Source organism: Calidris pugnax, unplaced genomic scaffold (assembly GCF_001431845.1).
Source record: "Calidris pugnax isolate Ruff unplaced genomic scaffold, ASM143184v1 scaffold64, whole genome shotgun sequence".
Taxonomy (NCBI): Eukaryota; Metazoa; Chordata; class Aves; order Charadriiformes; family Scolopacidae; genus Calidris; species Calidris pugnax.
The window spans coordinates 74,046-101,190 of record NW_015090784.1 but is presented as its reverse complement, the minus strand read 5'-3'; the positions used below and the strand labels follow the sequence as shown (position 1 = coordinate 101,190).

The 27,145-nt window shown below is 41.9% G+C and overlaps 1 protein-coding gene across 2 annotated transcripts; it reads left to right on the top strand.

Moving 5' to 3' along the window:
- The first annotated feature begins 46 nt into the window (after window positions 1–46).
- HTR7 (5-hydroxytryptamine (serotonin) receptor 7, adenylate cyclase-coupled) lies at window positions 47–25,977 on the top strand. Of its 2 annotated transcripts, none has more exons than XR_001414455.1 (3): window positions 47–577; window positions 17,302–18,265; window positions 22,968–25,977. XR_001414455.1 is itself a non-coding variant. In XM_014965551.1 (3 exons), exons 1-3 carry the CDS (start codon window positions 48–50, stop codon window positions 23,002–23,004), a joined length of 1,314 nt encoding a protein of 437 aa, XP_014821037.1. In that variant the 3' UTR covers window positions 23,005–25,977. The 2 variants fall into 2 exon arrangements, 1 of the variants encoding a protein (XP_014821037.1); XM_014965551.1 differs by having other exon boundaries at window positions 48–577; window positions 17,302–18,048.
- The last annotated feature ends 1,168 nt before the right edge of the window (window positions 25,978–27,145 follow it).

Sequence of the window (27,145 nt, the reverse complement as noted above, 5' to 3'; positions counted from 1 at the left end):
GCGGCGGCGAACGGGCGGAGGGGGCTTCATGGGCAGCTCGGGCCAACATGGTCCTCGCCCTCAACGGCAGCCACCTCTACGGTAACCTCCGGCCCCTGGTCCTGGAGGACCCGCGGGCGCTGAGCGGCGGCGGGAGGATGATCGCCGGCTCCTGGCCCCCCCGCAGCCTGGGCAAGCTCGGCCCGTCGCCCCCCCCGTCGGCGCTGCCCACGCCGAGCCCCCTCCCCGCCAACGACTCCGGGTGCGGGGAGCAGATCCTCAGCTACGGCAACGTGGAGAAAGTTGTCATCGGGGCCGTCCTCTCCCTCATCACCCTCCTGACCGTCGCCGGCAACTGCCTGGTGGTCATCTCCGTCTGCTTCGTGAAGAAGCTGCGGCAGCCCTCCAACTATCTCATCGTCTCGCTGGCCCTGGCCGACCTCTCGGTGGCCCTGGCCGTCATGCCCTTCGTCAGCGTCACCGACCTCATCGGCGGCGAGTGGATCTTCGGCCGCCTCTTCTGCAACGTCTTCATCGCCATGGACGTCATGTGCTGCACGGCCTCCATCATGACTCTCTGCCTCATCAGTATCGACAGGTAAGACCCCCGGTCACTCACCGCCTGCCCTCCCCTGCCCTCCGCGGCCACCGGGCACGGCGGGGGGCCACCGGCGACCTGCGGGTCTCCTCTGCCTCCCCCGCCTCCCCCGGCAGGGAGCTGTCGGAGCCCGGGGGGGAGCAGGGAGGGGGGCAGCGTCCCTGCTGCCTCCCGCTGTCCCCCGTTATCCCCCGGGATAACCTCCCGGCCGCCGGGACACGCTGTCAGAAGGAAGCGGGAGCGGGGCTCTCCGTGTGCTGCGGCTCCGTACGGTAACGGCGGGGCATTCGCAGCCGCTGGGAGCCCGGCAGCGTTATGTCTTTAAAGTGCTTTGTGCCACCGCCAGATCTGAGCCGATTCCTCCCCAGCTGGTGACCGCGTAACCTCACTGGGTTCAGAGGAGTTTTAGCAGCTCAGAGAAGGCGCAGGAATTATAGCTCATTAAGGCTTTATCGTTATCCTAGGACAATCCCGGAATAGCTCCAGTTCAACTAATACAACCGTTCTTGACAAATAACACTTGGTTTGAAGGAAAAACGGCTTTCAAATATTTGCTTTTTAAAAGATTTAAAAGATTTCTTCTGCCCTCTTAAAAACCAAGCTGTGCTCATTGATGTTAAGCTTCTTCCAAAAGGTACAGGCACTGGAGCACCAAGGGGGTGTGTACAGGCTGCAGAAGAGGCTCTTGGGCATTCATTTCGGATGTTAAGGCCATGCCTAAGGTCTCACATCTGCCCATGTCCGTGCTCCCCTCTGCAGAGGAAGCCTAACAGATCCCTTTAGTCCCTGCAGGTCCCATTCTGAAGTAAGTTGCAGCCTGTAACTTCCCTCTTCCACAGCCTGAATCCTATGCCAAGAATTTTACCGACTAGAGGGAGAGTCTTTTCATTGCACCTCAACACCATTAGCAGAAATCAAAGAACTTCCTAACTAGGCGGTAGGATTAGTCTATTGAGTTCGATAGCCAACTGTCTACTTCAGAAAGTTTTTGGGAAGAACCCTGTATGGGGTTTCTGCAAAGAATCAATCTTTGATTTCCCACAGTAACTGGAGGTTGTTTCATGCCAAGGGGCATCAGGGTTTATATTAATCTCAAAACTGCAGTTTCTGTATGAGGAGCCCCTGCTTTGATGGCTGGCAGATACCTTGTAGCAGTGAGATCCACCTGCAGACTTGGACTGAGTAGCAAAGGGTGGGGTTTGCTTTTTTTTTTTGCTTGGCTTGTTTTGTTTTGTTTTGTGTTTTTTTTGTCGTTGTTGTTGGTTTTTGTTTTTGCCTTGAAATTTACTGTCTTTTAACTTAATGCCAGTACTGTAAGAAAGCGTGAATAGGCTTATCTACCTTATCTACCTAATGGTACTCTCTGCTTTTCTATCCTACCTGTTCTTAAGCCGGGTGGTTTCAGTTTTTCACTCTCTCCACAGAAAGTATTTCCATTTTTTGACTGTTCTTGGTGTCCGTCCCTGAGCTCTCCCCCTCCACTTCCAATAACAGTTCGATGACAGGTTAACACAATTAAGCTTTCTTACCCAAGTAAGGATGTGTGACTGATTCACACACTGGAGCACTGGAGTAATTTACTTTTTTTCATTTCTTACCTTCACGTTGGAGGTCACTGCTGGATGCTGAACAGGGGCTTTGACTGAACTGCTCACGGTGACGATTGTGTCTCTTGCTGTCTCCTTTCCTTTCCCCCTCTCCTCCCAACAAGAGATACAGCTCTGTGTTTGGAACAGAATATAACCCATTATGAATGACTGATTTTCATTAACAAGTGCTGGTTTTAACCAGAATGATTCCCCTCTTGCCTTTGCATTCCTGCTCCTATCCCTGAATGTTTATTGAACACGATCTCTTCATAACTCATTATACTGTTGTCTACTCCCTGCTTAAAATCAAAATTCTGTGAATCATGTTTCTCCAACCTCTGTCACCCAAATCCATTATATAGTGGAGACAGGCGATTAGCGTAAATAAAAGGAGGCAAGCCAGCAATTCATTAGCAATATGTCTCTACCCCTTGAAAATACGGAATCAAAAAATCTCCATGATTTGTAATCCTATTTAAAAATAAATAATCTTACACTGTTGTAACACTGCTCAGTCAGGCCAAAGATTGACTCCTCTGTTAACTAACCTGTAGGTAGGAAATATATACAAAACGTGCAAACCAGGGAGAAATAATGAAAATGAAATGTGAACGATGAAATGTTGCCAGTGTAGCATTGATTTTAACGGTGCTATCTTACCATCAGTTTTCACACTCGTGGAGTCAGGAAAGCCTTGAATGATCAGTGAGGGAGATTCATCTCTGGAAAAAAGAGTGCCTCTGGGTAAAGTACTGTATGTGGCACAGGAGCTTGCAAATCCCAGTGCGTATCGTGCGTTAGAGGGTCACACCATGCTCACAAGGACCATTTTCCCATGGGTTTGATGGAAACACTTGCATGTTTTATATTGTCTGGGAGGAGAAGATCTCCCGTGATACAGCCTGAATGATCTCAGTGCAAAGAAAACCAATACCAGACGATCCAGGAAATCCCAAAGCGGGGAAGGAGGGAATTAAATTCACTGTCCTGCAACTTGGCCACTCTCCTCCCTGCCGTCCAGATGCAGAAATCCCAAAGCGGGGAAGGAGGGAATTAAATTCACTGTCCTCCAACTTGGCCACTCTCCTCCCTGCTGTCCAGATGCGCTTAGACCTTGTAGTACAATTGAATGTCCTGGGGTCACACGGGAGACATTTCTTTTGGGAGAAGGGTTAAGATTGGGCAAAAAGGAACAGTTCTGAAGGATAATGAATTGCACTGCCACCTGGCTCTTCTGGATGCTTTAAGAAGCTTTTGTTGTGATCCGGTAAAGTCTCACCAAAGGGGAAGATGAGGCGGTCGCAGGCAGTGCAGAGGCAGCAAATAACTTGGATATTTTAAAATTTTCATTGTTAAACATCTAGTTTCTTCCTGAAGCAGATATGATAATCAGTTGAAGGTAAATAGCTGAAAGAATGTTACTATTGAATTAAAATTAAAAAAAAAAAAAGAAGTTTGTTCTGAACTGTTAGGCAAGGTTTGTAAGGGGAGGTAGTATCTTCTATTAGACAAATATAGCTGGTAAAAAAGAGGCTTTGAGGCCCTTCCAAACTGGATAAAATGAGTAAATTGAAGAGGCTTTTTGATTTGTTTCCCTTGCACAGTTGTGTGCTGCTCAGCTGGTGGCGGGGGGAGCCCTGGCACACCAGCAGCTGGCAGCCCTGGTGCACACAGAGGTGTCGTGCACAGCCCCCAGGGGAGACACGCTTTTCAGCTGAATTTATCAGTTGGAAAGCTCTGAAAGATGCAGATTAGGATGGAGTCTACAAATGGGCTGTTTTCGTTCTGGTAAAATAAAACTCCATCTTTTTTTTTTCCTAGTCAGACACGCCAAGTGTCGCTCGTACTTTTAAAGTTGCTTCTACTTGAAGTTGTCCAAATGTTAAAACTGCAAAGTAGATGTTAGTGTGCTCTTCTGGGCATCTCTTAACTTTGTCCAGGGCACACAAGGAAGAAGCCAGTCTGCGGATAATAAAATGACCTTTTAAAAAAACTAATTTTGTGGAGATCATGAGATAACGTCCCTAACAGTGCCAAGATCTGGACTATTATGCTTATCTTCAGATCATATATTTCCTTTTATTTCACAAGGTGGAAACCTCCACAGGTCTTTGTCAGGGTGACCTGAGATGAGCTTGTTATTCTTGAGGTATCTCTGTCTTATTTAAGGCCTGCTCTCTGCTTACAGGCAGGTCTGTCAGAACTAAACCAGATGTGATAGAGAGACAAGAGTATTTCCCCCTTTTCCAATTTCCTAAGGATTAAACAGGCAAGACAGCGTGATACCCAGAGAATTAATATTTCCTTTGCTATATTCACCATCCACGATACGAGGGGTCGCTCTGGATAAAGGTAGGAATTACAGAGACTTTGGCAGGATAATTGTGCCTCAGTGAATAGTAGCCTCCTTTAAGCATTTCTTATTAGTGCGTTGGGTTTTTTTCTCTTGAGGCTCCACTCTTCTGATTTTGAATTAAATAAACTTTAGCACATTTAGATTCTTTTGCATTTAAGAGTGAGTGAACGCTGGGAGTGAATTATGAGGGATGGATTCAAACTACATCTTAGTGGGTGAACGTTTAACGGGAATTAATTGAATTTAAACTGGTGGTGTTTGCATGCTGATTCATCATGTTCTTCTGACCCAAGATAGCTACAGAAATCCTGTTTTGGAGGGTATCCACGGGATAACTGCATAAGTAGCAATTTTTAATTCAATTTAAAAATAGCTCTTTGGCTTAGAAGGTGATAAAGTAAGGTAACTACTCAGATAGGGTTGACGAATTGTATCGCTTCCCCCACACCAGTAATGAAACACTTTTTGGGGAACTTTCCCAGTCTGTAACCTAGCCAGCAGTTCACAAGCATTCCAGACTTCCATTAAAATGATGAGGATTTAGAATTTGTATGCAAATGATATCAAAGTGGGCCTTTCTGTTGATCCTGAGATTTTTATAGGCAAGAATGAGTTCTCTCCCTCCTCGCGTGGTATTTTTTGCCATACTCCAAGTAACGATGAATATTTATGCTTCACCTTAGAATATGTCAGCCCCTAAAAGTTCATCCCTTTCCAGTGTCCTTGGTGTGTGCCTGGGAACTGAGGAGGCCTCCAAGTGCCCCATGGGAAGAACTTGGGACTAAATTTAAATAAAGACTTTTGCACTTTTAATAGAATCCCAGTGTCTAAATTCTGCCTCCATCCCAAACTGATAATGTGACCCAAAAACCCTGTCAGGGATTCCCTAAGCCCAAGGGCACCCGAGAGCCCTGTGTGGTTCCAAGGTAGGCACGGATGGGGATTTATGGATCCATCCATCCCGGGACATTTGCAATTACACCACGTTTACAAGAATGCCTTTTCTTGACAGTGGATGTTGCATTTTCCCCCCACATTTGAAACTATCTTTTGTTTGCTCCTGCCAGGGTTTAACACTGAATGAGTTTTCAGAAGTGATTTTGGGGTCTTTAATTCCCGGGGGTTCATCCAGACATTTCAAAGAGGCCTGATAGTCAGAGGTAAGGGAACATCAATTCACATTTTTGCCAAGCAGGGCATTCTGGAGATGTTTAAAAAGCGATTTTTTTCTTGTCAAGGTCACAAAAATAGTTTCCATAAGTGAGGCTGGATTTGCTTCAAGATTCACAGGAAAAATACAGTTCTAGAAACACTCCTGTTGGTTTCTGGAGGGAGCTTTCAGAAATATCTCCTAATATAAATCACACAAATGCAAATACATATCACACTGGTGTGATGGTGTGTGGTAACCTGTGTTTACTGGTATCAAACTATATTTTCCTAGATCATTTTTCTTGAACTGACTGAGTATCAGAGAATGAGACATCAAAGCACTCACAGTCATTGTGCCGTGTTTGAAGCAAGATCACTGAGTCACTGGCAATGGGCTCACACAGCCTCTCACAGAGGAACTGAAATTAACCAAGGAATGTGTTCTTTGACTTTTCTGGATTAATTTTCTCTGAGATTTATTTATAAAAATCCCTGTAATCTATATAAGGACAGTACCTTATTTCTCTAAAAGAAATCCAGCATTATTTTTAATAGTGTTGTTGAGTGTGAAACATTTTATCTGAAACATTTTTGGCAACTTTTGAAACAGAATATCCCGTTGCATCTGCAGTTGAAATTGCTTACTACTAAGGTTAAATTTTCCTTTCCAAAAGACTCCAGTAATTAAATATGTCAGAGGGAAATTTTGTTTCTATTCCGTTTCAACTAACATAACAAAATTAGAGTGCAGCAGCTTTGGTTTTCTTGCACCTTGCTGTTTACTCAGGAGGCTTTATATAGAACATCTAGATTATCTGATACATATGGGTGGTTCTGTACATATTAGCATGTATGCAAATCAGGTAATGATTCACCTCGAACAGTAAACAAGGGTTTTTTTTGGGAAATGTACAGACAAGAATGAAATTTCTGGCAGTGCCAGCTGTTCTAATAACGTGCAGAACTGAGATGTGCAGGGAAAGCAAGTCAGTACTGAATATATTTTCTGTCTTTCTCCTGCTATCAAGTCATGAGCCAGCACAAGAGACCTTGGAGGGGAGCTAACATCACCATAGACAGCTATTTTACTGCAAAATGCTCAGGATTGTTTACAGAAAAACCAACCCGAAACACAAAACCAAGGAGGAACATTACAAAAATAACTTTTTTTTTAAAGTAAGGAGAAGTCAGGGTGAAGTCTATTCTTGGAGGCACATTGTGTCTTGATGAAAAAGCTGGCAGCAAAGTTTTTTCCTGAGATACAGTACGGAAGTTTTTTTGGTACTGTCAGAAACTTGAAGCCAAGCTTTTTAGCTGATGGAAATGCAAGTTAAAAATATAACCGCAGGGAAAGTTGGTTACCCGTTTTTGTTGAGGGGTTTTATGTCCCTTTAAGGAGATTGTGGGGAGCAGAGGTAGAGCCCTATGAGGGCAGAGCACAGGCTTTTGCCAGCAAGGGCACTGTTTTTGGGGGAGAACTGTGTACAAACATTCTCCTTCTAACTTACCTGGGTTTTCTGTACTTAAACAGATCAAATTACTAGTTTTTATTTAAATAAAATTGGGCTTTTTTGAGCTGAAAACTCTTCAGTTTTTCAGGGAGAGGTTTTTAGTGGACATCTGGGCGAACACACCATGAGGTCTCCTCCCAGTGTCCTCCCATGCAGCTGTGCCACCTCCACTCCCGCCAAAGAACACCGATCAGTCACCTTGCTGGCACAGGAATCGTCATTTCTCATCAGTGACACGAGTACCTGCAGCCAGAAGTATGGCCTGCTGCTGCTGCAAGTTAAATTGAGCCACAGATAGACAGCTTTCCTTAAATATGTTATTTATAAACAGTTTGCTTTTCATGAGGGGTGTGTTAGAGACCAGGGACAATGCATTTCAACATATAGTTTTCAGATCTCTGGAGAGAGGCACAAAAGGTTAACTGCAAAACCCAAGTCTGTTGTCAGAAGTGTCTGTTTAGTAGTTAGAGGGCTGTTACATACAAGAGAATGTAGGGATTTTGGAATCAAAATAAAGAATAGTGTTTAGTAGTTAGAGGGCTGTTACATACAAGAGAATGTAGGGCTTTTGGAATCAAAATAAAGAATAGAATCATAGAATCGTTTGGGTTGGAAGAGATCTTTAAGATCATCAAGCCCAAATGTTGACCCCATGCTGCCACTAACCCACGTCCCTCAGCTCTACATCTGCCCAGCTTTTAAATCCCTCCAGGGATGGTGACTCCACCACTGCCCTGGGCAGCCTCTGCCAAGGCTTGACAACCCTTTCAGTGTAAAAATTTTCCCCAATATCCACCCAAAACCTCCCCTGGCGCAACTGGAGGCTGTTTCCTCGTGGCCCATTGCCTGTTCCCTGGGAGAAGAGACCAAATTCCCCTGCCTACACCCTCCTTTCAGGGAGTTGGAGAGAGCGAGAAGATCTAGAATATTTACTCTGGTAACAGGTATTTAGGAACTGGCAATAGGCAGAGAAATTAGAAGATGGAAATGGAAAGCGCAAGCACAGATAACAGAAGTATATGCTATTATCTAAACTTACTGCAGAATTTACAACATAACTGTCATCCTGAATACAAACCAGGAAAACATGTTGTGATTGTCATGAAATATTTCACATACACAGTACCATTTGCCAGAATCATTTTCTGTAAGCAGATCTCCATGTGGGCTGTTAAATTTTGTTTATTTGCTGTAGAAATCGACATTTAACAAATAGTTGAAATACTAAATCCCGGAACAAAGTCAGAGGGTGTTGTCTGGCCACAGATTGCTTGGAAATATTTATACCCATGACCCAAAACATCTGCTGACAAGATGCAAAGCCTTTCTTTAATAATCTAATAAGATGTGTTGGCGCTAAAAATAACACAGCTTTGGCTCTAAAGACTTGATTTTTGCATTGTTCTGCACTGCAGTTTCCCTTTTACCTTAAGAGCTATCATTCAGAGATCCACTTCTTAGCACAAGCAGTTTTAGCAACAATAGCCACTGGGGCCTCTCCAGAATGTATTGTCCCATATTAAAAAGCTATTTTTGTTAAAGGAGTTTGGTCATTAGCAGAACACGAGCTTCATTTTTTTCAAAAATCACTGAAATGAAAACAGCATGGTGGGCTGTTTGCCTGTGAGTTAAACAACACGAGAAGGAGCTGAACGTTTCCAAAGCCTGTTTACTTAACACGAAGCTCCTGCGCTGCTGCCAAAAGTGTTGAAATGCAGGGAGCATCTTATCGGATATCCCAAAGAGTCAGCTGGGGTTGGAGTGAGCTCCTGGAGGTGTCCATGGACCTGCTGGGGTGGTGCAGCCCACCCCCATGCCAAGGATCCCCTCCTACAGTCTGATGCAGGGTTGAAGTTGTCAGCCCGGCAATGGGAACTGGTGTGACTGGAAGCTGTGGGCACAGCAATAAACCCGAGGTGTTTCAGTCTTTATCCACACAAAGCGGACGCTGACACGGTGGACATTTACAGTTTTTACATACCCGACCCAATGGAACGTAGCAACACCTTTGTGTGGTTTTTGACAAATTCGGGTCCGCCTTTCAGGGTGGTACAGCTATGGACAAAGCCCCAAAATCCCAGGTAGACTAGTTCTGTATCAAGATTCACCCATAATCAGTACAATTACTGTCTTGGAGAAGCAAAGAGGAGAGCTTGGACCGGGTCCTCCTGGGATTTTTCCCATCCCTTCAGAAAGAGGAAGAGAAAGAAGGGGGAGAAGGGAAGAAATATTCTAAAAGGGGTTGTTCCTTAAGTGCTTTGTCTGGAGATATTATGTTTAAATTGTTCGTATTCAAGGAAGGAAGAGAGGGGACATAAATATCAGCACATTTAAATAGCTATTCCCTGAAGATACTTTGTTTTAATATAGTGGTATTATCAGTTCAATGGGCTGTGATTTTTCATTTCATTCATCGCTTATGCTGTGGAAGTTTCTGAAATGCCTCATTTAATTGTACTAGAGACGTCAGTCATGATTTTCTGGTTAAAGTTGTAGGAAGCTTTCATTTTGAAACACCATTATAACTTTCAAAATAATTCCTTTTAAGCTGATGTTTAGTGTCAATCCAGGCGTGACTCATGTAGTGAAGCTGGAGAAAATCACCTTAGCCATTTCTACTTTATGGAGTCTGACGAGGGTTTTCTCTTTTAAAAAGACAGTTTTTCGTAGCTCTGAAATCAAGCCCCGACACATTTTAGTTGAAGGTACCTGTTAGCTTACCTCAAAGCAACGCTAAAAAAAAAAACAAGAAAGGAAAATATACATGTACTGTTTCCTTGAAAGAGAGTTAATAAGAGTGTTTAGTCTGTAGTATAAAATATTTATTTGGGTAGCTGCGAAAGATTGGCTAGGATATGTATACTATCTAACATTCAGGCAGTGTTGCAAGATAAATATCAGCAACTCTGTGTTTAGGACCTTCTCTTCCAAACAGCGGGAACCCAAAGGCTCCTGAGCTGTTCCCTCAGGAAACGAAGAGCAAGGCAGGGACTGGTGACAAGTCCTTTGGCAGAGGGAAAATGAAAGGCAAAGGGTGAGACAGGTAAAAGAAGTGTGCCGAGGTCTGAAAGGAAAGAGCTTCAGAAATTACAGCTAAGATAATATAAATTGAATGGAAACACATTGCACCTCCTTCTGGCAATGGAATTATTATGTATTTCTTAGAATGAGCGGGATACACACACAAACCACCACCCCCCTCCTTGGGATGGGTGTCCTACATCAGCAGTCAAAAATGAAAAGGTGAAAATACAGAGCTAAGAGAGAAACAGAAATAAGGCAGGGTAAGAAAGTGAAGTAAAAATAGAATGAGTGAAATAAAACAACGAAAAATGAGCTAAAATAAATAAGACAAATATGAAGCTGTAAAGTTATGCAATGTAAGAGGAAGAAAGTCCATGAAAGCACAGAGAAACTGAAAGAAATGTAAGAGAGGAGAACATAATCTTCTACTATGCAAATTACATCCCTTCAGAATGAATAGATATTTAATTTTGATTGACTTAGTCCTCCCCCACTGCTAGGAAAGCCTACGCTTCTTGAGTTCCATCAAAAATAAACCCCTACAATGAGTTCTGAGAAAAATAAAAATCAAGTCAGAACACTTACTATGTACAATAAATGTATAGTACTGTGTTTAATGTGTACCCGCTCTATCAGCGGGAACAAATATCTTCCTTTTGCCAAGAGCATTTAAGGAAATACCTTTAATTGAGTGCAAGAAGAGGAAAGTGTTAGCATTGCTGAAAACAAAACAAATGTTTCATTCTTATTCTTCCCAGTACCAAAAATTAAAGTATCACCCTTTCGATAGTAAGAATAACGTTGAAATTGTATGAAAGGTGAAGCATAAGCATCTAAAGCAATTGATACCAAACCATATATTTAAGATCTTTCACAACTGCACAACATCGACCGAGAAGGATGAAGTAGAGCTTTAACTGTTTCTAGCAAATACAATTAAGACATGGAAGCTGGCCACTCTGCTAAAACTTTTTATAACTACTTACTAATTCACAACACAAAAAAAAAGTGCATAAAAAAGATGCAACATTTAACCAGATGGAGCACAGAACTAGCTGAACAAAGTCTTTTTTTCTCCAGTGGAGAAGAATGGTTCGGTTGGTAATGGCTTGATTTTGTTAGTTCTGCTGTCTCGCTCCAACATTGCACTATATTTAATGTTTAGGTCTTAGAGGGATCTAATTGATGTTCTGGGAGCTGGTGTGGATGCAATGAAATCAGTAACTTTTGTTCGCTTCTGGGAAGGAGAAAAAGTATTTTACTGCCTCTGAAACACCCTCCTCTTCGCCGGTGGTTACCCTGGTGTGATGGTGAGGCCAACCTGCCCCGCAGAGCGGCGGGGGTTAGTTCTGTCCCACCATCAGTAACAGGGTGACTTCTCCCATTGTAATACCATGGTCGGGCACTGTAATGCTCATTCTCTCAGCACCTCAGTCTTTTTACATTTCTACCCCCTTACTTCCATTTCAGTTGCTTAAATATGTGATGGGAATTGTATTTCCCTGATCAGTTTGTATACCTTCCTCTATTTAAAAGCATCATTCTGTTTAAAAACCATTATTCTATGTTCTGTTGGGACAGAGCATCTCTGCCTTAGTGTAAACACAGGATCTTTGAAAAGAACAATTTCTGTTGGTGGTTTGACATAGCTGCAAGAGAAATAATAGATTTGTTCATTGTTTCAACTTGTTATATTTACATTTCATGTACCGTTTAACATGTCAAAGTATAAGAAGAAAATAATCTAGATTGATTACTGTACTAGGGAGAATATTTCTGAGCGCTGGGGAGCTTTTAGGAATGGCATCGAGCTCCTGTTCTTGTGAAGCGTCCCTTAATGTTGCACTGAATTTATCAGGAAAATTAGGAAAGCTCACGAGAGAATCACAGCTGCCAAAGGACGATCAGTAGATGAGCATCGTTCTTCAGAACAAGTTATTTTTGCAGGTGAATCATTAGGCAGGATCCTATCGCTGTGGGTTGGCACAGGAGCTGATACAAGGAGATGGGTATTGAAGCTGGAAAGCGGCTGTACTAGAAAAAGAGCACAAAAGCAAAGAAATAAGCATTTTTGTGTCTTTGAAATGAGACAGTTTTATGACTCTCTTAAAATACAAAAATAGGAAGAACTGAAAGAACCTCAGGTTGAGGGCAACTCCTAGTGAGATGGTAAATGGTAACAGAACAATATTATCAAGATTCCTGGTAGAAACAGCTATAATACACATCTGTCTCGTTTCCAGTAGGGTGTTTCCAGCTCTGTTCCACAGCAATCCAATCTGCTTCGTGAAAGCAAAGTCGGACAGCTAAAGATGCTAATCTGTTTCTGGAATAATTGCCTGTTAGATCAGGTCAGTGGATTCAGAGAAACAAACGTGGACTAATTCAAATGGAATTCTATCTGCCTGTAAAGTACATGGGGACCAGAGGCAAAGGAATTAACAAGTGTGTGCTTCAAACGTGGTATAAGTGATCCTGATGCCATGGAGCATTCAATTTATCACTGAGTGGGGCAAGAGGCTTCAAAACAGTTCTAATGCTTTTAACCGTTGGGTTTTCTATCACTCTGTGACTTTGCTCACAGCGAGAAGCAAGTCCTTCTACTTTTTTATTTCTCTTTTAGCCATAGAACAGATGTAATAAAGGTTTTGGACACAGGACCCCAAATCAGGCCATTCTATTACTATTTGCTTTCCATTGTTGAAGTAGCTGTTAAGTCTCAGTTTGCTTTCTGGATATTTCAAAAGGCAGGAGGACTAGAGCCATCTCAAAATGTCCCGTACAGCTGGGAATAATTCACCATTTCTACCCCATAAATATGACAGATATGGTTAGCTTTCTCAGGAACAAATGAAAGAAAAGGAAATGAACTTTTCTACTGCTGAAAAAAAATCAGGTTCATGCCATAAAGAAAAAATAAAACTGCCTGGTTAACCTGAAATAGTACCATGCCTGGCACTGCTGCTTGTTGGCTTCTTGGGGGAAGAACTGGCATCTTCTTCTGCACCTATAGATTTACTAATCGATTCAGCTACAAATGGGGAGTTATTCATGTGAAGCTGATGAGACAGCTCTTCCTGAAAAGTTCTTCTGGTGGATGATAAGTAGGTGGCCACGTGAATAGGGAGGGTCCCAGAAAGGTAAAATGATGTGCCAGAAGCAGACACCAGGGTCTGCGGATGCCTGTGCCCTATGCCATGTTCCCTTCTGCTTTCCATATACCTTACATCTCAACCTTCACTATAACATTTAATGTATTGAGCACACTGCAATAAGAAATGCCTGTGCTCAAGTTCCAGTGACAAAGGAGACTTTCAGCCCTGTAGGAAAAAAAAATATTCTGTGTGGTTGTTGTAATGCATCAGCATCAAAAAAGCCACAATGAAAAAAAAAAAACCCACAAATGGAATGATCTCAGGAGCAGTCCTATACAGCTGTAATGGTTTTACATTAAATTGTCTATAACAATTTCCTGTCATCAAATGGTGACAATTTAGAGGTACTGAGAAAGAATAGTGGCTCACGGGGAGCCAGGTTTTTATTAAGGGGAAGAAAAAAAGACCTATTCATTTACCTTTTCCATTGTTGGTGTTTTGTGGGTGAATGTGGCAGAAGGTGATGAGTCACAATAGCTGACGATGGCCCCCCCCGAAGGATGGAGCTCTTTACCCCCCACCTACGTTTGAGTGGAGCTCCAGAGAGAGGGAGGAGAGGGAGAATTTTTCCTCCCTCATATCGGAATGGGACGGCGGCACGGAGCCGGATGAGCCTTGGTGAGGAAGAGAAGACACTGAAGAAGAAAAAGCTTTCTTATAGAGGTTTTCATAAGAAACCAACCCAAAACGGGGATGTGCTCGCGTGTCTACACACATTTTGTTTTAAAAGAAGTGTACTCTGTCCCTCACTGTTTGCCTTCTCTTTGGTCTGCTCTTATTTTGAGTTCTTTGAGCAAGGGGCTGTTTTCCAGATTTTAGTGATGTGGTACCAAAAAAGTTCCCATCATCTTATTTTGTGGTTGTATCACCTAGATATTAATGCCAGGTTCTCCCTACTCATTTTTCCCCACTTTCCTCTTGGAAAGCAGGCAGGACTGGAATATGCTGGGTGTGACAGGGGTAGAGGTCCTGTCCGACACAACCTTCTAGGCAAGAACCTCCAAGAAGGAAGGGTAGGAAATAGCAAGTGAGAGCTGAGGCACAGCTTCTTGCCCCACCACCATCAAAATGAACACTTGTGGCACATAAAAGGAACAAATCTCAGAGTAACAAGTCTGAGATGCTTCTTTCTTGTAAGGGGATAGCTGAGACACACGAAATGGGCTTTTTAGGGAATTTGCCTTCATTCTTTCCCAGCAGTACAGCCACAAGGTGTAGCATATTCCAAAAACATGTGAAGTTCAGCTGATTTACCTTCAGCCTTTTTTTTTTTTTTTTTTGGAAGGTAATTAAAGATTGAGCATTACAAAGCGTAGTTCTGCACTGAATTTGAGACAATACTTTTGAAGTTCATGAATCTCTTAAGTCTTGGACACTCTCTAGTGTATTAGGCAACAGCAGTCATTTACATTATTTTGAAGTTGCAAGTAAGTTTTCAAGGGTAATGCTTTTCATATAGAGAGATAAAAAGATAAAGTCCCTTCCTTTGTGCTTGCTGACTTTTTTCCCCGATCATACTACATTTAGCAAAATGGATACGGCAGAGAGGATGCTGGTGTATTTTTATGTTAATTAATGTATTTTAATTTCAAATAGCATTTTTGAAGCTCAGATAGCTTCCAAAAAAGCAGTGCCAGGGCAAAACTAATGAATTTTAATTCTTTTCAGTATACTTCTGCTTTCATGAATTCTTTTTGTTATGTTCCGATGCATGAGAAGGCAGCAGTCGCTATTCAGAGTGGGCAGCCCACAGATCTCATTTTTGCAGAAATCCAGTTTAACTTTTTTAGCTACATAATAAGGCTCACCTTATAATCATGTTATTTTTAATGACCAATTGGGTAATAGCTAGAAAAATACATCCTTCATCAACACGGACCAACTTTTTAAAGATTTTTTTGGAACAGCACATTGTAAGTGACAGGTAAGCTTTCTGCACAAAAGATGTATTTAACTCTTTTGTAGCTAAATAATGTGCTTCTCAGACAGATCCTGGGGGTGTGCCACTCTCGTCCCAGGAGGGCTGCAGCTATAACTCACCCTTGGCTGCAGTTACATTGCTTAGAGCAGAATAATGTGTCCCTTGGGTACTGAAACTCCGGCACTTCACCACATTAACCCCGCTCTTCTACATCTTGGAGCCCCTCCGAAAACCCTCCGCTCCTTGGGAGTGTGGTTTTAGCCAGGAAAACCCAAAATCTCTGCAGACTCTACAGCATTCCCACGGCTGCCAGAGTCAGTGAAGCACTATATTCTAATGCTGATGGTGAGGTGCACAGGAAACAGAATTTTTAATAAAATTTTTCACACTGCTCTAATCCCAGCCCATTTTAATTTCTGTTCTCAGCTGCTGGCCCCACCAGGCACAGCTCCATCAGCACAATTCTGGCTGTACAGGGAGGTACTGGTGCTTGTGTTGAAAACAGGGCACAACAAACCACTCCTGTCCGTCACATAACACTTGATATAAAATCAATAATGTCGTTAAGAGATGGCTGTTACTCCTCAGAGCAGCCCACAAAAGGATGCTGCTTTATGCATCCGAAACCATCCCTACCTGGGTTCCTGTGTGAAGCAGCAGTGCTGCCCGTCATTTACTGCATTGCAGTAAAATCAACAATGCAGCCTTCTGCAGAGCCAGGCAAATACTCACGTTTGATTTGCTAGGTGAATAGAGAGGGAAAAAGGCTTCCAAAAAATATATTTTTAATCACGTTACTGTATTTCTTGTTTGTAACCCTCTGAAACCTTCACTGTGTAACTAAAGGCTGGTACCTCTTGAAACCAGAATGTTGTTGTTGACACCCAGTCTGAGACCATTCCTTTCACGAGTAGCAAAAAAAATATGATTTTGCTCAAAATTTTTTCTTTGGGGGGAAGGAAAAAAAGAACAATTTGAGAAGTTAACTGTAACTCATAGGTAGGTTCCTGTTGAGCAGAAACCAGATTTCAAAGTTAAAATGTTAGGTGTTAAAAAAGCATCCAATTCCATGGAAGACAAACTTCCCAGAGTTAGAAAGGAAATAAAAGAATCTTTTGTAGTTGAGTATAAACACAAACTTATGGTATTTCTGTCCAATTATGTAGAGCAGTAGTGGTTTTTTTTATTATTTAGAACAAAAATATATGGTCTAAGCTGTCACAGTTTAGGAAATGTAGAAGTTGTCAATGGACTTCATTTTTTTTTCCTATGAAAACTTGACACATTATAAACGTTTTTCTTGTCTGTTTACAATTTACCACTTTATACTTAGCTTCTGGTAAAACTATGTTTTTTCCCCAGCTCCTGTTGAACTGCTACTGTGATAGATTGTTAGTTTGTTCAGTGGAAGTTTGAATGTTGAGTAAGTGTAATTTCTTTCTAATTAAATGATTAAAAAGAATTGAGTAAGTGTAATTTCTTTCTAATTAAATGAAGATAAAAATAGTAGTATTGAAATAATCTGCTCTTGGCATGAGTTTTCTATTTGTCATTCCTGTCCGAAACACGAAGGTAAGAAAGAGAACTCATCCTCTTAGTTTAGTGGGGGGGACCTTCACAACTGTTGAATATGTGAGGATGAAGAGGAAGATGAACGTGTGCTTGTTTTAACTTAACCACGTGCTCAATACAAAAACTGGTAGGTTTTGTGGAGTGAGTGTTCATCTGCAATCCAAGATTTCCTGAGTTAGCCAAATTTAGATTTCAGAATTTCCTTAGTAACAACAACAAAAAAAATCAGTATCTGTGTGAAGATTGCACAAACTCATTAAATTCCCGGTCCTTTGTGGCTGATGGGAGATTTCTGTCTAGAATAAAAGACCTTGTATATGGAATATCAGCGCTATAAATATTCAAGAGAAAGACACATGACTTTACAGGTTTGAAATACGTGCTGAGAGAGGACTGACCCCACTCACGACTGCACTGCACAGTAACTCTGCGCTGTCGTTCTAGGTACCTGGGAATAACGAGGCCTCTCACGTACCCCGTGAGGCAGAATGGGAAGTGTATGGCCAAAATGATCCTCTGCGTGTGGCTTTTGTCTGCCTCCATCACCCTCCCCCCGCTCTTCGGTTGGGCCCAAAACGTCAACGATGAAAAGGTCTGTTTGATCAGCCAAGACTTTGGCTACACCATTTACTCCACGGCGGTTGCGTTCTACATCCCGATGTCGGTGATGCTCTTCATGTACTACCAGATTTACAAAGCTGCCAAGAGGAGTGCTGCTAAACACAAGTTTGCTGGTTTTCCCCGGCCAGAAGAAATGGAAGGGATTTCTATGAACGGAGTCATAAAACTGCATAAAGAAGCCGAAGAATGTGCTAATTTTTCCCGGCTCCTAAAGCACGACAAGAAGAACATTTCCATCTTTAAAAGAGAACAGAAAGCTGCCACTACCCTTGGGATTATTGTTGGGGCTTTCACTGTCTGCTGGCTGCCCTTCTTCCTCCTCTCCACCGCCCGGCCCTTCATCTGCGGGACGGCCTGCAGCTGTATCCCTCTCTGGGTTGAGAGAACATTCCTGTGGTTGGGCTATGCAAACTCCCTCATCAACCCTTTTATATACGCCTTCTTCAACCGAGACCTAAGGACAACCTATCGCAACCTCCTGCAGTGCCGATACAGGAACATCAACCGGAAACTCTCCGCTGCAGGGATGCACGAGGCCCTGAAGCTTGCAGAAAAGCCAGAATTTGTTCTGTAAGGTCACTCAGTCCTTTAATATGATAATTTATTCTTTTATGGCATTGGCTTTTCCCCCCACAGATTTGAAAGAGGAGTTGTGGGAAGAACCAGGCTCCTGGAGCACTGTTAGTGCAGTCACCAAGAAACTGGAAGGGAGCGAGGTTAATTCCCGTACAGCCCACCAGCCCCAGGGAGCCTGGAGAAACAAGGTGACCATCTCCAGAAGGTGGATGTAAGAGGAATGTCAGGAAGGGGGAGGGTAAAAGGGGTGCAAGGCGTTTGAGTTGCTGGTGAGGAAAGAGACCTAACCCGTTCCTTTGGCCCTGGGCCCCAAACAGCTTTTAGTTGGTCTGAATTTTGTTGGATGGATCCTTGTATCCTTGTAATAAAGACCTGAGAATGGTGAGAAGTTCAGTATAATTCATTGCTTTCCAATTTGTTATTATAAAAATAAACCGTTTGAGAAGAAGCTGGGTCAAAGAAATTATATTGCCTAGAAATACTCTTTATTATAAAAAAAGCATCTGTCCATTAAACATTAATTTACTGGATTGACTGGAAATAAACAACTTTGTGAAATTTACCGTTGCCTTTGCACAGCAGCTGTGGCACTGAAAGAGCATGTTACACTTCCAAAGCGAATACAAGAGTGTGAGTAAAGTCCCACAATCCAACAGCTCCTGCTGCATGGTGTCAGGCAGCACAATTGGCTGCAGAGCTGCTGTGCCCATTACCCCGGGTAAAGATCTCATCCTACATCGCTCACATAGCAAACACCTCTGGTTACGGGTTATTTCAGGGACTGTCTGGTCTTTGTCCATCTTTCCTTTCTTTAATTCTCTTGGCTTTGTCGGTTGAGCCCTTCTCTAATCTACATGGAGACTCTGCCAGTGCTCGAGCAGTTTCTGTTGAAGTGTGGCCAGTCCTTGTTCCACTTCAGTAGTTCATTTATTGTCAGTTTGAAAGCTCTTCTAGTTCTGGGGATTTCTTGCCTTTCTGAAGTCAGTAAATCAAAAATAAAAGTAAGACTTTATGAGATTCAGGGACATCCGAACTTTATCTTTACAAACTGATTTTGGTCATCACTTGTGCTTAAAATTATTTAAAGCTCTGCCTTGTGTAGGAATCAAGATAATTTACTGTTCCTAGTTGTTTCCCCCACCGCTGCAGCTCATCCAAGTACGTGGTTCTACTTTTGACTTTGGTAACAAGCAATTTTAGATGGGTTTATACACTAGGATACATATGGTAGGAAGCACATTTTGGGATAGTTTTTAGAGAAAGATCACAGTTTTGTAATAGTAAGAGACAGGCTACATCCCAGCTTCAAAAAAGTTTTCTAAGGAAGTTTCAAATTGATTTGGAACAGTCTGATTTCTTTATAATATTCCAAAAATATTATGCACAGAAGGACAAGAAAAGCTTTTGGCCCAGAATATACACAGGCTCTTTTTTCCCTGGGAGAGAATACACAGAAGAAAGTACAAATAAAAGTATCTGTGAAGATTCCAAGTGGGATTATAAAACTCTGGCGTGGATTTCAGAGTTCTGTGTGGAAAACTTTCAGCCATTTCGATTCTGCAGGAAAGTCTGAGAAGTTGTGTTTTCTCCAAATAAGGATGTTTTTAAATTATTTTTTAATGAAATATATGTCTTATGAATCAGAAGTTGACATTTACTGAACTGTTAACTAAAAGCAATTGCTTTCCTGAGGGAAAGCATCCTGTGGGACTCCACCTCTCCCCTGCCATCTGCTTCAGGTGGAGAGCCCAGGAAAGCAGGAGAGCCGAGAGGGGCTGTGTGAGAGCCCCTGGAGCTTTGGAGATAAACAGCCACCCTCTGTCCCTGGGGATGTTTGGAAAGAAAAGAAGAACAAAAGAAGAAAACCAAGTTTTTTCATACAGCCATAAGACACGGCTCAGTGGCAATAGGAGCTATTGTTAGATGGAGCCGTATTTGGGGGAAAAAGTGAAGAAGTTAGGGAGCTCAGAAGGGTGTCCCATTGCCCAAGCACACGGGTAACGCGGCACTGGGAAGAGGAGAATTTCGGGCAGAATTCTCACTAAAAGAGGCTTAGATAAGAAGCATGAGGAAACAATCGCTTGAGTTCAAGAACAGGACTTTTTAAAAGGTTAATAAATGGAACTGCATAAAAATACCTAACTGCAGCAGTAGGAGTTTTTAAAAATAAGACAATTTTCTACTTATGTGACAAAGAGGTAACAGTCCCCATCATCAGTCCAACATCAGCCTGGTGCGTGCTGGTACCAAACCCTAGAGGAGATTGCACCCTTGGTCTGTGTGTCCCTTCCCGTGTTTGTGGGAGAAGGTGAGGAAGGTGAAACAAACTGAGTGAGGAAGATGAACCAAACTGATGTGGCTGTGAGGAAAATGAGGATATAAAACTGGCAGAAGGCGGCAGAGCAGGGGGAGGGCAGCGTGGCACCGGCGGGATGAGGGCAGAGAGAGAGAGGGGTGACAGAAATATGGGAAGCAAGACACGGAAGCGGTTCTAAGCTTCGGAGTTGTGACTGGAGAGCAAATTTTGGGAAAACATGCAAAAACGTAGAGGTCAAGATTTTGAAAGGACAGGTTGGAGGCGGGTCCTCGGGCTCACAGTCTGGAAAACAAAGGAGCCTGGAAAAATCTACCCTAAAGTGTAGGTTTTCTGGTTGGCATTTCTGGGGAAATACCTATTCAAAGTATAATATTCTCAGAAAAGGTGCAAGATCAACGTGTCATTAAATCCCCTTCAATTTGCTCAAGAGTCAGTTCTTGTCTTTTAAAACAGTGTTTCTCAGCAAGAGGCAAGGAGAGAAAATTCAGAGACATGGGGAATAGTCTTGCTGGGCAGAACTGTTAGTGTCCTGGAACAGAAGGCACTCACCCCTCATTTCAAAGCGTGAGGAGGTAGGAATGGTCAGGATTGGGTTTGTTTTTTTTTTTAAGAGGAGGGCTCAAGTAAATAAATAAAAAAATAACCTAAGAAATTCTGCATTAAAAGAGTGATCTTTGCAACCTTCAAGAAATGCAAACTTATACCCCTCTTCATTGATTTTAATCTCTTAAGTAGTGATTGCCACTGAGGAGCGGGTTCTTGAGCATGAGTTTGAAGTGAATTAATAGTGTTTTCTTTATGTGGTTTCCAAGTGTTTTGCCAAAGGGACCTGTCATTCCCCAGGCTCGCGGTCCTGGCCCCTCTGGCCCCCCCTCCAGCTGCGGTGCCAAACCCTTCCCTCACAGCAATATCTCTGACGGGGCAGAACAGCTTCTGCTCACTGGAAACTGGAAGATGCCTATGATCCCCAGATTAATTTTTCTCCGTTTCAAGCAAAAAAATAAAAACCAAAACCACTGAGACACTGTGTTTTCTTAAATATATTAATATATGATCACTGCAAGGGATAAAATTGTGATGACTTGTAGCTTCGTGACTTTACTGATTAAAATTATTACTTCTGTCATTTGTGATCTTTCACACTGAACCGGTCAAGTTATTTCACCCAAAAAAATGCCCACAGATGTGTCAAAGTTTCCAGAAGAGACCAATGCACTTTTATAGACCAACATACCAGACTGAATAAATATTTTCCTTTTAGTTTTCTATCTACTTAGTCAAAAGCAACAATATTTCATTAATTCAGTAGTTGTGTGGTCTTGCTAGTTCCAGAAAATTATGTTTACAGTATACTTATTTTTACTTTCTGTGAGAGAAGAGAAAGGAAGCCACTGTAGTGTGCGCGGATCAGCCCGTCTGGAGAATCTGTGGTTTAAAACAGAAAACTTTGCCTCTTTGGCTAATCTAAGCAGGATTTCAGCAGGTCTGGGACAAAACAGCAAAGGTTCTGCAGTCAAATCTACCAGCCTGAAGACAGTTGCCAGGAAAAAATAAAATTAGGCAGATGAAGTTAAGATTTGCTCTCCAATAGTTGCAGAAGTAAACCCACCCCACCCAAGCAGTAAAAACAACGATCTTTTTGTAATCTCAACCCTTGAACAGCACAATGTCAAAATATTGCAGCTGCTTCATAGAAATACAGAAATTAATTCCTTAATGGCATGTGTTTCCAAACTGAGTAAGAGCCGCTTTACTATCAATTTCAGAGTGTTTACCTTGTGTATTTAATTAATGAGGACTTACACTGAGGAACACTGGAGCAGGTTGCTGCGTGCACTGGTGTGAGTAATTCCATCATTTCATTAGGGAGCCTCTAACGAGCCAAATGAGACCTTGGTGCATCTATAGCCAGGCAGAACTGAGCTGGGATGCCCCGAGAACCTCTCTTGGAAGCCCAGGGATGTTTCTCTTACAACATTTCAGCCTGGGTACTGCAGAGGGCTGCTTCTTCCCATCACCAAACTTAATAAAAAGAGGCAGGAGTTTGCCCTGATTATAATTAGGGTGATGGTGTTACAGGTGGGATAAACACAGTGTCGTTGTGCCTAAGATGTATATTCCGTGCAAAGCCTCTCTGGCAATAATTTGTCTACAGATGACTCTATGAAGTTGAAGGAGAAGCCTTCATTATTGCTCTGGCTCCTTTCTCCCCCATCCAGCACGCGTGAGGTCTCCACTCGTGGTGACACTCATGTAGGCTCCTGCTGCCACCAGAGCCTGGGCCAGACGTGGGGCTCTCAATAAATCCAGCTATGTTTTCTGGAGTCGTTTCGGGTTTCTGCCACCAAATTGTGTAAAACTTGTGGGGAGTTCTCACAGCAACCCAAAAATGGGATGAGAACAAGGGACAAGAACCCTCCATTTTCCCCTGGCTTCCTCCTCCCTACGGGCCCTCTGAGAATTACCTCGTTAGCCATCATCTAATTGCCTCTTAAGAAATGGTTTCATTTATTTCAGTGGTGTCTGGATCAGAACTTTTAGTTCCTCCAGGATATTTCTCATCTAATTCATCCACTTTTTTTTTTTTAAAAAACAGGAGAAGTTCTGATTTCTCCAGGGAAAAAGAGTCATGACCAAACGGGCATCAAAGCAGCCAGAAAAAGCTGAGCCAGAACTGGAAGAAGAAAAATGAGGAATTGGCTCCTGAAGAACTGGATAGATTTATGAAATGTATTTCATCTTCTTTTGATGGGAATGTGCTAAAAATACTCAATGAGCTCAATACGTTGCATTAAATACATTTCCATCGGAAGGAGCTTGTTTGTTACGGAGAGACGTGCTGCTATATACAAATGGAAATAGTTTTCTGCCTGAGGAAGCCAAATCATTTCAGCAATAAGAGTTTGGCATGCAGGGTGAGGAAAAAAAATTTAAAAAGCAACTAAAACTCAAAGATAAAGCACTGTCCAGATTCCCACCACGTCAAAGGATGTGGAAGAGTGTCCATTTCCATTTCAAACCTGTGCATCCCAACATTGGCATTAACGTTCAGGGACTGTCAGTGACACCGAATGTACTTTGTTGGACTAGAAAAAGAGTTTTTCAGGCAAATGGTGGCTCTGTGGGTGCTTGTGTTAGAGGGGTGCTACACACCCGGAGTGGGGTGGAGAAAGGCAACAATACAAGACCCATTTTTGTAAAAGTCTTATTTTGTACTAAGTAAACGGCTGGTTACCTGTTAAACACACGCGGGGTTTGCTCTCCCTAAAACCGCTCAAAAAAAGCTGCTGCCTTCAGTTACACTGACAAAAGTTAAGGGACAGAATTAGAACGCACACACGTTACACCACAGTTAATTTACAAATACAATCACATTGTTTTAATGTAGTTGTCATGATCTGCAAGTTTGTAAAAAACAATTTTATCTCATTTTGATTCAAATAACTATAAAAGGCTGGAGAATTTCCACAGCACTTTGCTTTTTGTCTGACTGGCTGGCCAGACTACACTGAGAATTATAACTTTTTTTTTTTTTAATTTATAGGTTTTTTTAAATGTGTTTAAGAGGTATTATTTCTACCAATGTTTGATTATAATTAAAACAAACCCCTTTGACTTGACAAAAATTAAATTGGCAAGTGTTGATGACCATTTGTCCCAGGGAAAATTGTTTCAAGGCATTACTCCTTAAATACACCTTTGAACATTTTTAATTTTTTTTTTTTAGCTTCTTATATTAATTTTCCCTATGAGCGTCTAAACTCTGTGTGGTTTCACAATGCAGTGGGATAGACCATTCCTAAAGGCTGTCTTCTTTAAAGGTGCATCTCGGTGAGCACTTGCCTTGTTTCCATAGCTGTATGATTTGTGATAACCCAGTCTCCTACTTGAGGTTTAACCACATTTCTGCTGGTAGGTCAGCCCCTGCCCAGGCTGTTACAGCTCTGATTTCCTGGAGTTACACGAGAAGGCACCAGAATTGCACGTTTTCATCGTACGAGGTCAGCAAGAGTCTTTCCAGTTCTTCCCTGATAAAACTAATCTCTGTGAACTCTGCATTTGAAACAAAACGAGCCCTATAATTCTCTTTATTTCCCAAAGGGAGTGACACAGCCACGCTTGTTACTTGGTTAGACTTCAGAGTGAAATGGGGCAGTGACCAACGGACCAGCTCTGATTGAATTACACGAGAATAGGGTCAGAAAAACTTGGCTGAAGTCAAAATTACACTGGCAAATAATATTATAAATGGACCTAGTGAGAAAGGGAGACGATTAATATAACAGTAAAACCTCAGTCTGTTTCTTCATTTTAAAAAGCCCCAAACCTTAAAATAAAGGGCAGTGGTCATACTCTGAAACCCATTTCTAAGCTGTATGGTCTCACTCGCACGTCCATTTCACAAAGGCAACGAAACAATTTCCCTTAGGTGAATTAGACTGCCACTTTTCTTGTTCATCATGCTGTGTCCAAACCTTAACTTCAGGAGAAATGAAAAAATTATACATCATATGAATAATTTAAGTGATTAAAAAAGTCACAAGTGAAAAAACCCTACCAGTGATAACTCTCTGTCAAAATTCACGTGGTTTTTTGATGCTGTTATTTCAAGGTTAAGTGAAAATTTATGTTTTAGGAGAAATATTATGGAGGGCAAAGGAGTTAAGAAAGAGCTGTTAGGGATCTACAATTCTAGACAGACATATGTACACATGTATGTAACACACCCCCCATCCCTCATACCTCAGAACGGTGCTGCCTCATGAAAAGAAGATGACGAGTATATTATTACCAAATAAACATTTTCTTTCTTTTAATACGTATTAAATTCCCAGAATCTTGCGGAAATTATGAGAACGTTTTAGAATAAGTTGCAGCAGCCTTTTCCTAGCTACCCCCTCAATTCTAGTTGAAAGTTCTCACTAAATTAGCTAGTTTTATTCCTATGACAAAGTGATAAATTTGCTTCAGACCTGAGCAAAAAATAAACACAATGATCAAAGAAGAAAATTTTTCTTATCACAAATGCACTGCTGAAAAAGTTATGTGAGAGCAAGAAAAAAAATATCTACGTATAACGTGAAAAGTCACATATTCTTGACAATTTTAATAGATAAAAATGAGTTTTATGTATTATTTCAGTCACCCGGGACTCTTAATATGCAAAAGCCACCAGAGGATTGAGTTTGAGCTCTCTATATTTTAAGTCATGTATTTTTCTCCAAGACCTACTAAAATATAAAGATGGTTATCATCAGAGACTGTTTCACACAAATAGTTTACCAAGAAATACAAATACAAGGAAATTAAGCTCTTCAAACTTTAAGTGGCCTATGCTGGAAGTGTTGAACGTCTGTGGTTGCAATATGAGTCATCTGGGGGAGAAAAATAAAAAAGAATTGCAGCCACTTGCATCGCACCCGATTCAAATTCATCCAGCAGACTAATTTAGTGGAAAAGGAAACAGGGTTCTTCTGTATTAGGCACTGAGTTATGTTATGCTTTTAAAATGTATAAGCCCAGAGGGATATTAAAATGTTAATTTGGATAGTATTTAAAAGGTAATTACTTTTATACAATAAAATAAGAAGTCTACTGAATACTAATCACTGTGTCATGTGCCTTCTTTGAACTAATGCTACAGAAAATAGAGAACCCATTTGTTTAAGTGATTTTAATTTAGATTCATGGAAGACATTCTCATCTACAAAAAATGTCTGGTTTTTTTTTTTTGCTTGACTCATTTAAAATCCTTGCTGTATCAAAATTAACATTAAAGAAAGGTACCTACACTTGTTGGGTAGCGCTGAACTGAAAGAGCCAGAGCTGGGAGATTTTATCGACTCTCCTGGGGACGGGGGGTTTGGTGTGTTGGACACAAAGCCTGCAAAGGAACACCCTACTCACCAGTTCAAGACTGGTCGCTGCTAAGCAAAAGCTCATTTCATCTACTCAGGCCTTTTGAGGGAAGGGCAAACCCTCACCAATTTTCAGTCCAGAAGAAAGTTGCTCAGATCAGAAAAGAATATTTTGTCCAATTCATTGAATAACACAATCCAAATATGGATTTGGATTTGTTTCTAGTTCTATTTAAATAAGTCATGTAACATACTGTCTAGGAAATCCTCGGATGTTAGCCTTGCTTTTGTAAAAAATCCAAAGACCTCAGCTAGTGCCCCTAAATCAAACCTGCTTTAGATACACCAGACCCCCAGAGCACACACCTGACTTCCATGTTCTGCCCCCGGTGACCTCTTCAATGCTAAGGGCCTTCGTCTTGGGACTTCCACAGAAAACAACACTCAGGTATTTTATAATATGTTTTGTTTATGCAAGTGTTTGCTTTCTTTTCCCTCTGTTGTATCAACACTTATTTCTTTAGCCAATGTCTTCTCCCATAGCTGAGAACCCACCTAAATTCTTTTGTTAAAAACGCCACGCATCTAAGTTGGGTATTTACTCAAAGAAGCAGAGATGATTTCCAGCTGAAGCAAGATAAACTAATAAACGAGACACCCACATCTGATCATTTGATTATTTTCTTCAGCATGTCATAAAAGCAAATTTATAGGACAGAGTATTTTGAAACTGCTCTCAAAAAAAATCAGTTTTATGTGCAACCCCCTAAGTTGTTCCGAGCAAGCGGCGTACCTTGCCGCGTACCACCGTGCACAGGGAAGCTCAGGTTGGTCTGTGCCTGCGATGAGAAACGCCAAGAACCTCTCTGCTCTCCTCGGCCATTTGCATATGCCCACTCTATATTCATTAGTTTGA

Coding starts and splice junctions, on each gene's coding strand:
- HTR7 (XM_014965551.1), top strand. CDS start 48: ATGGTCCTCGCCCTCAACGGCAGCCACCTCTACGGTAACCTCCGGCCC. Junction 578..17,301: donor TGCCTCATCAGTATCGACAG/GTAAGACCCCCG, acceptor CTGTCGTTCTAG/GTACCTGGGAATAACGAGGC. Junction 18,049..22,967: donor GAAAAGCCAGAATTTGTTCT/GTAAGGTCACTC, acceptor TTTAAAAAACAG/GAGAAGTTCTGATTTCTCCA.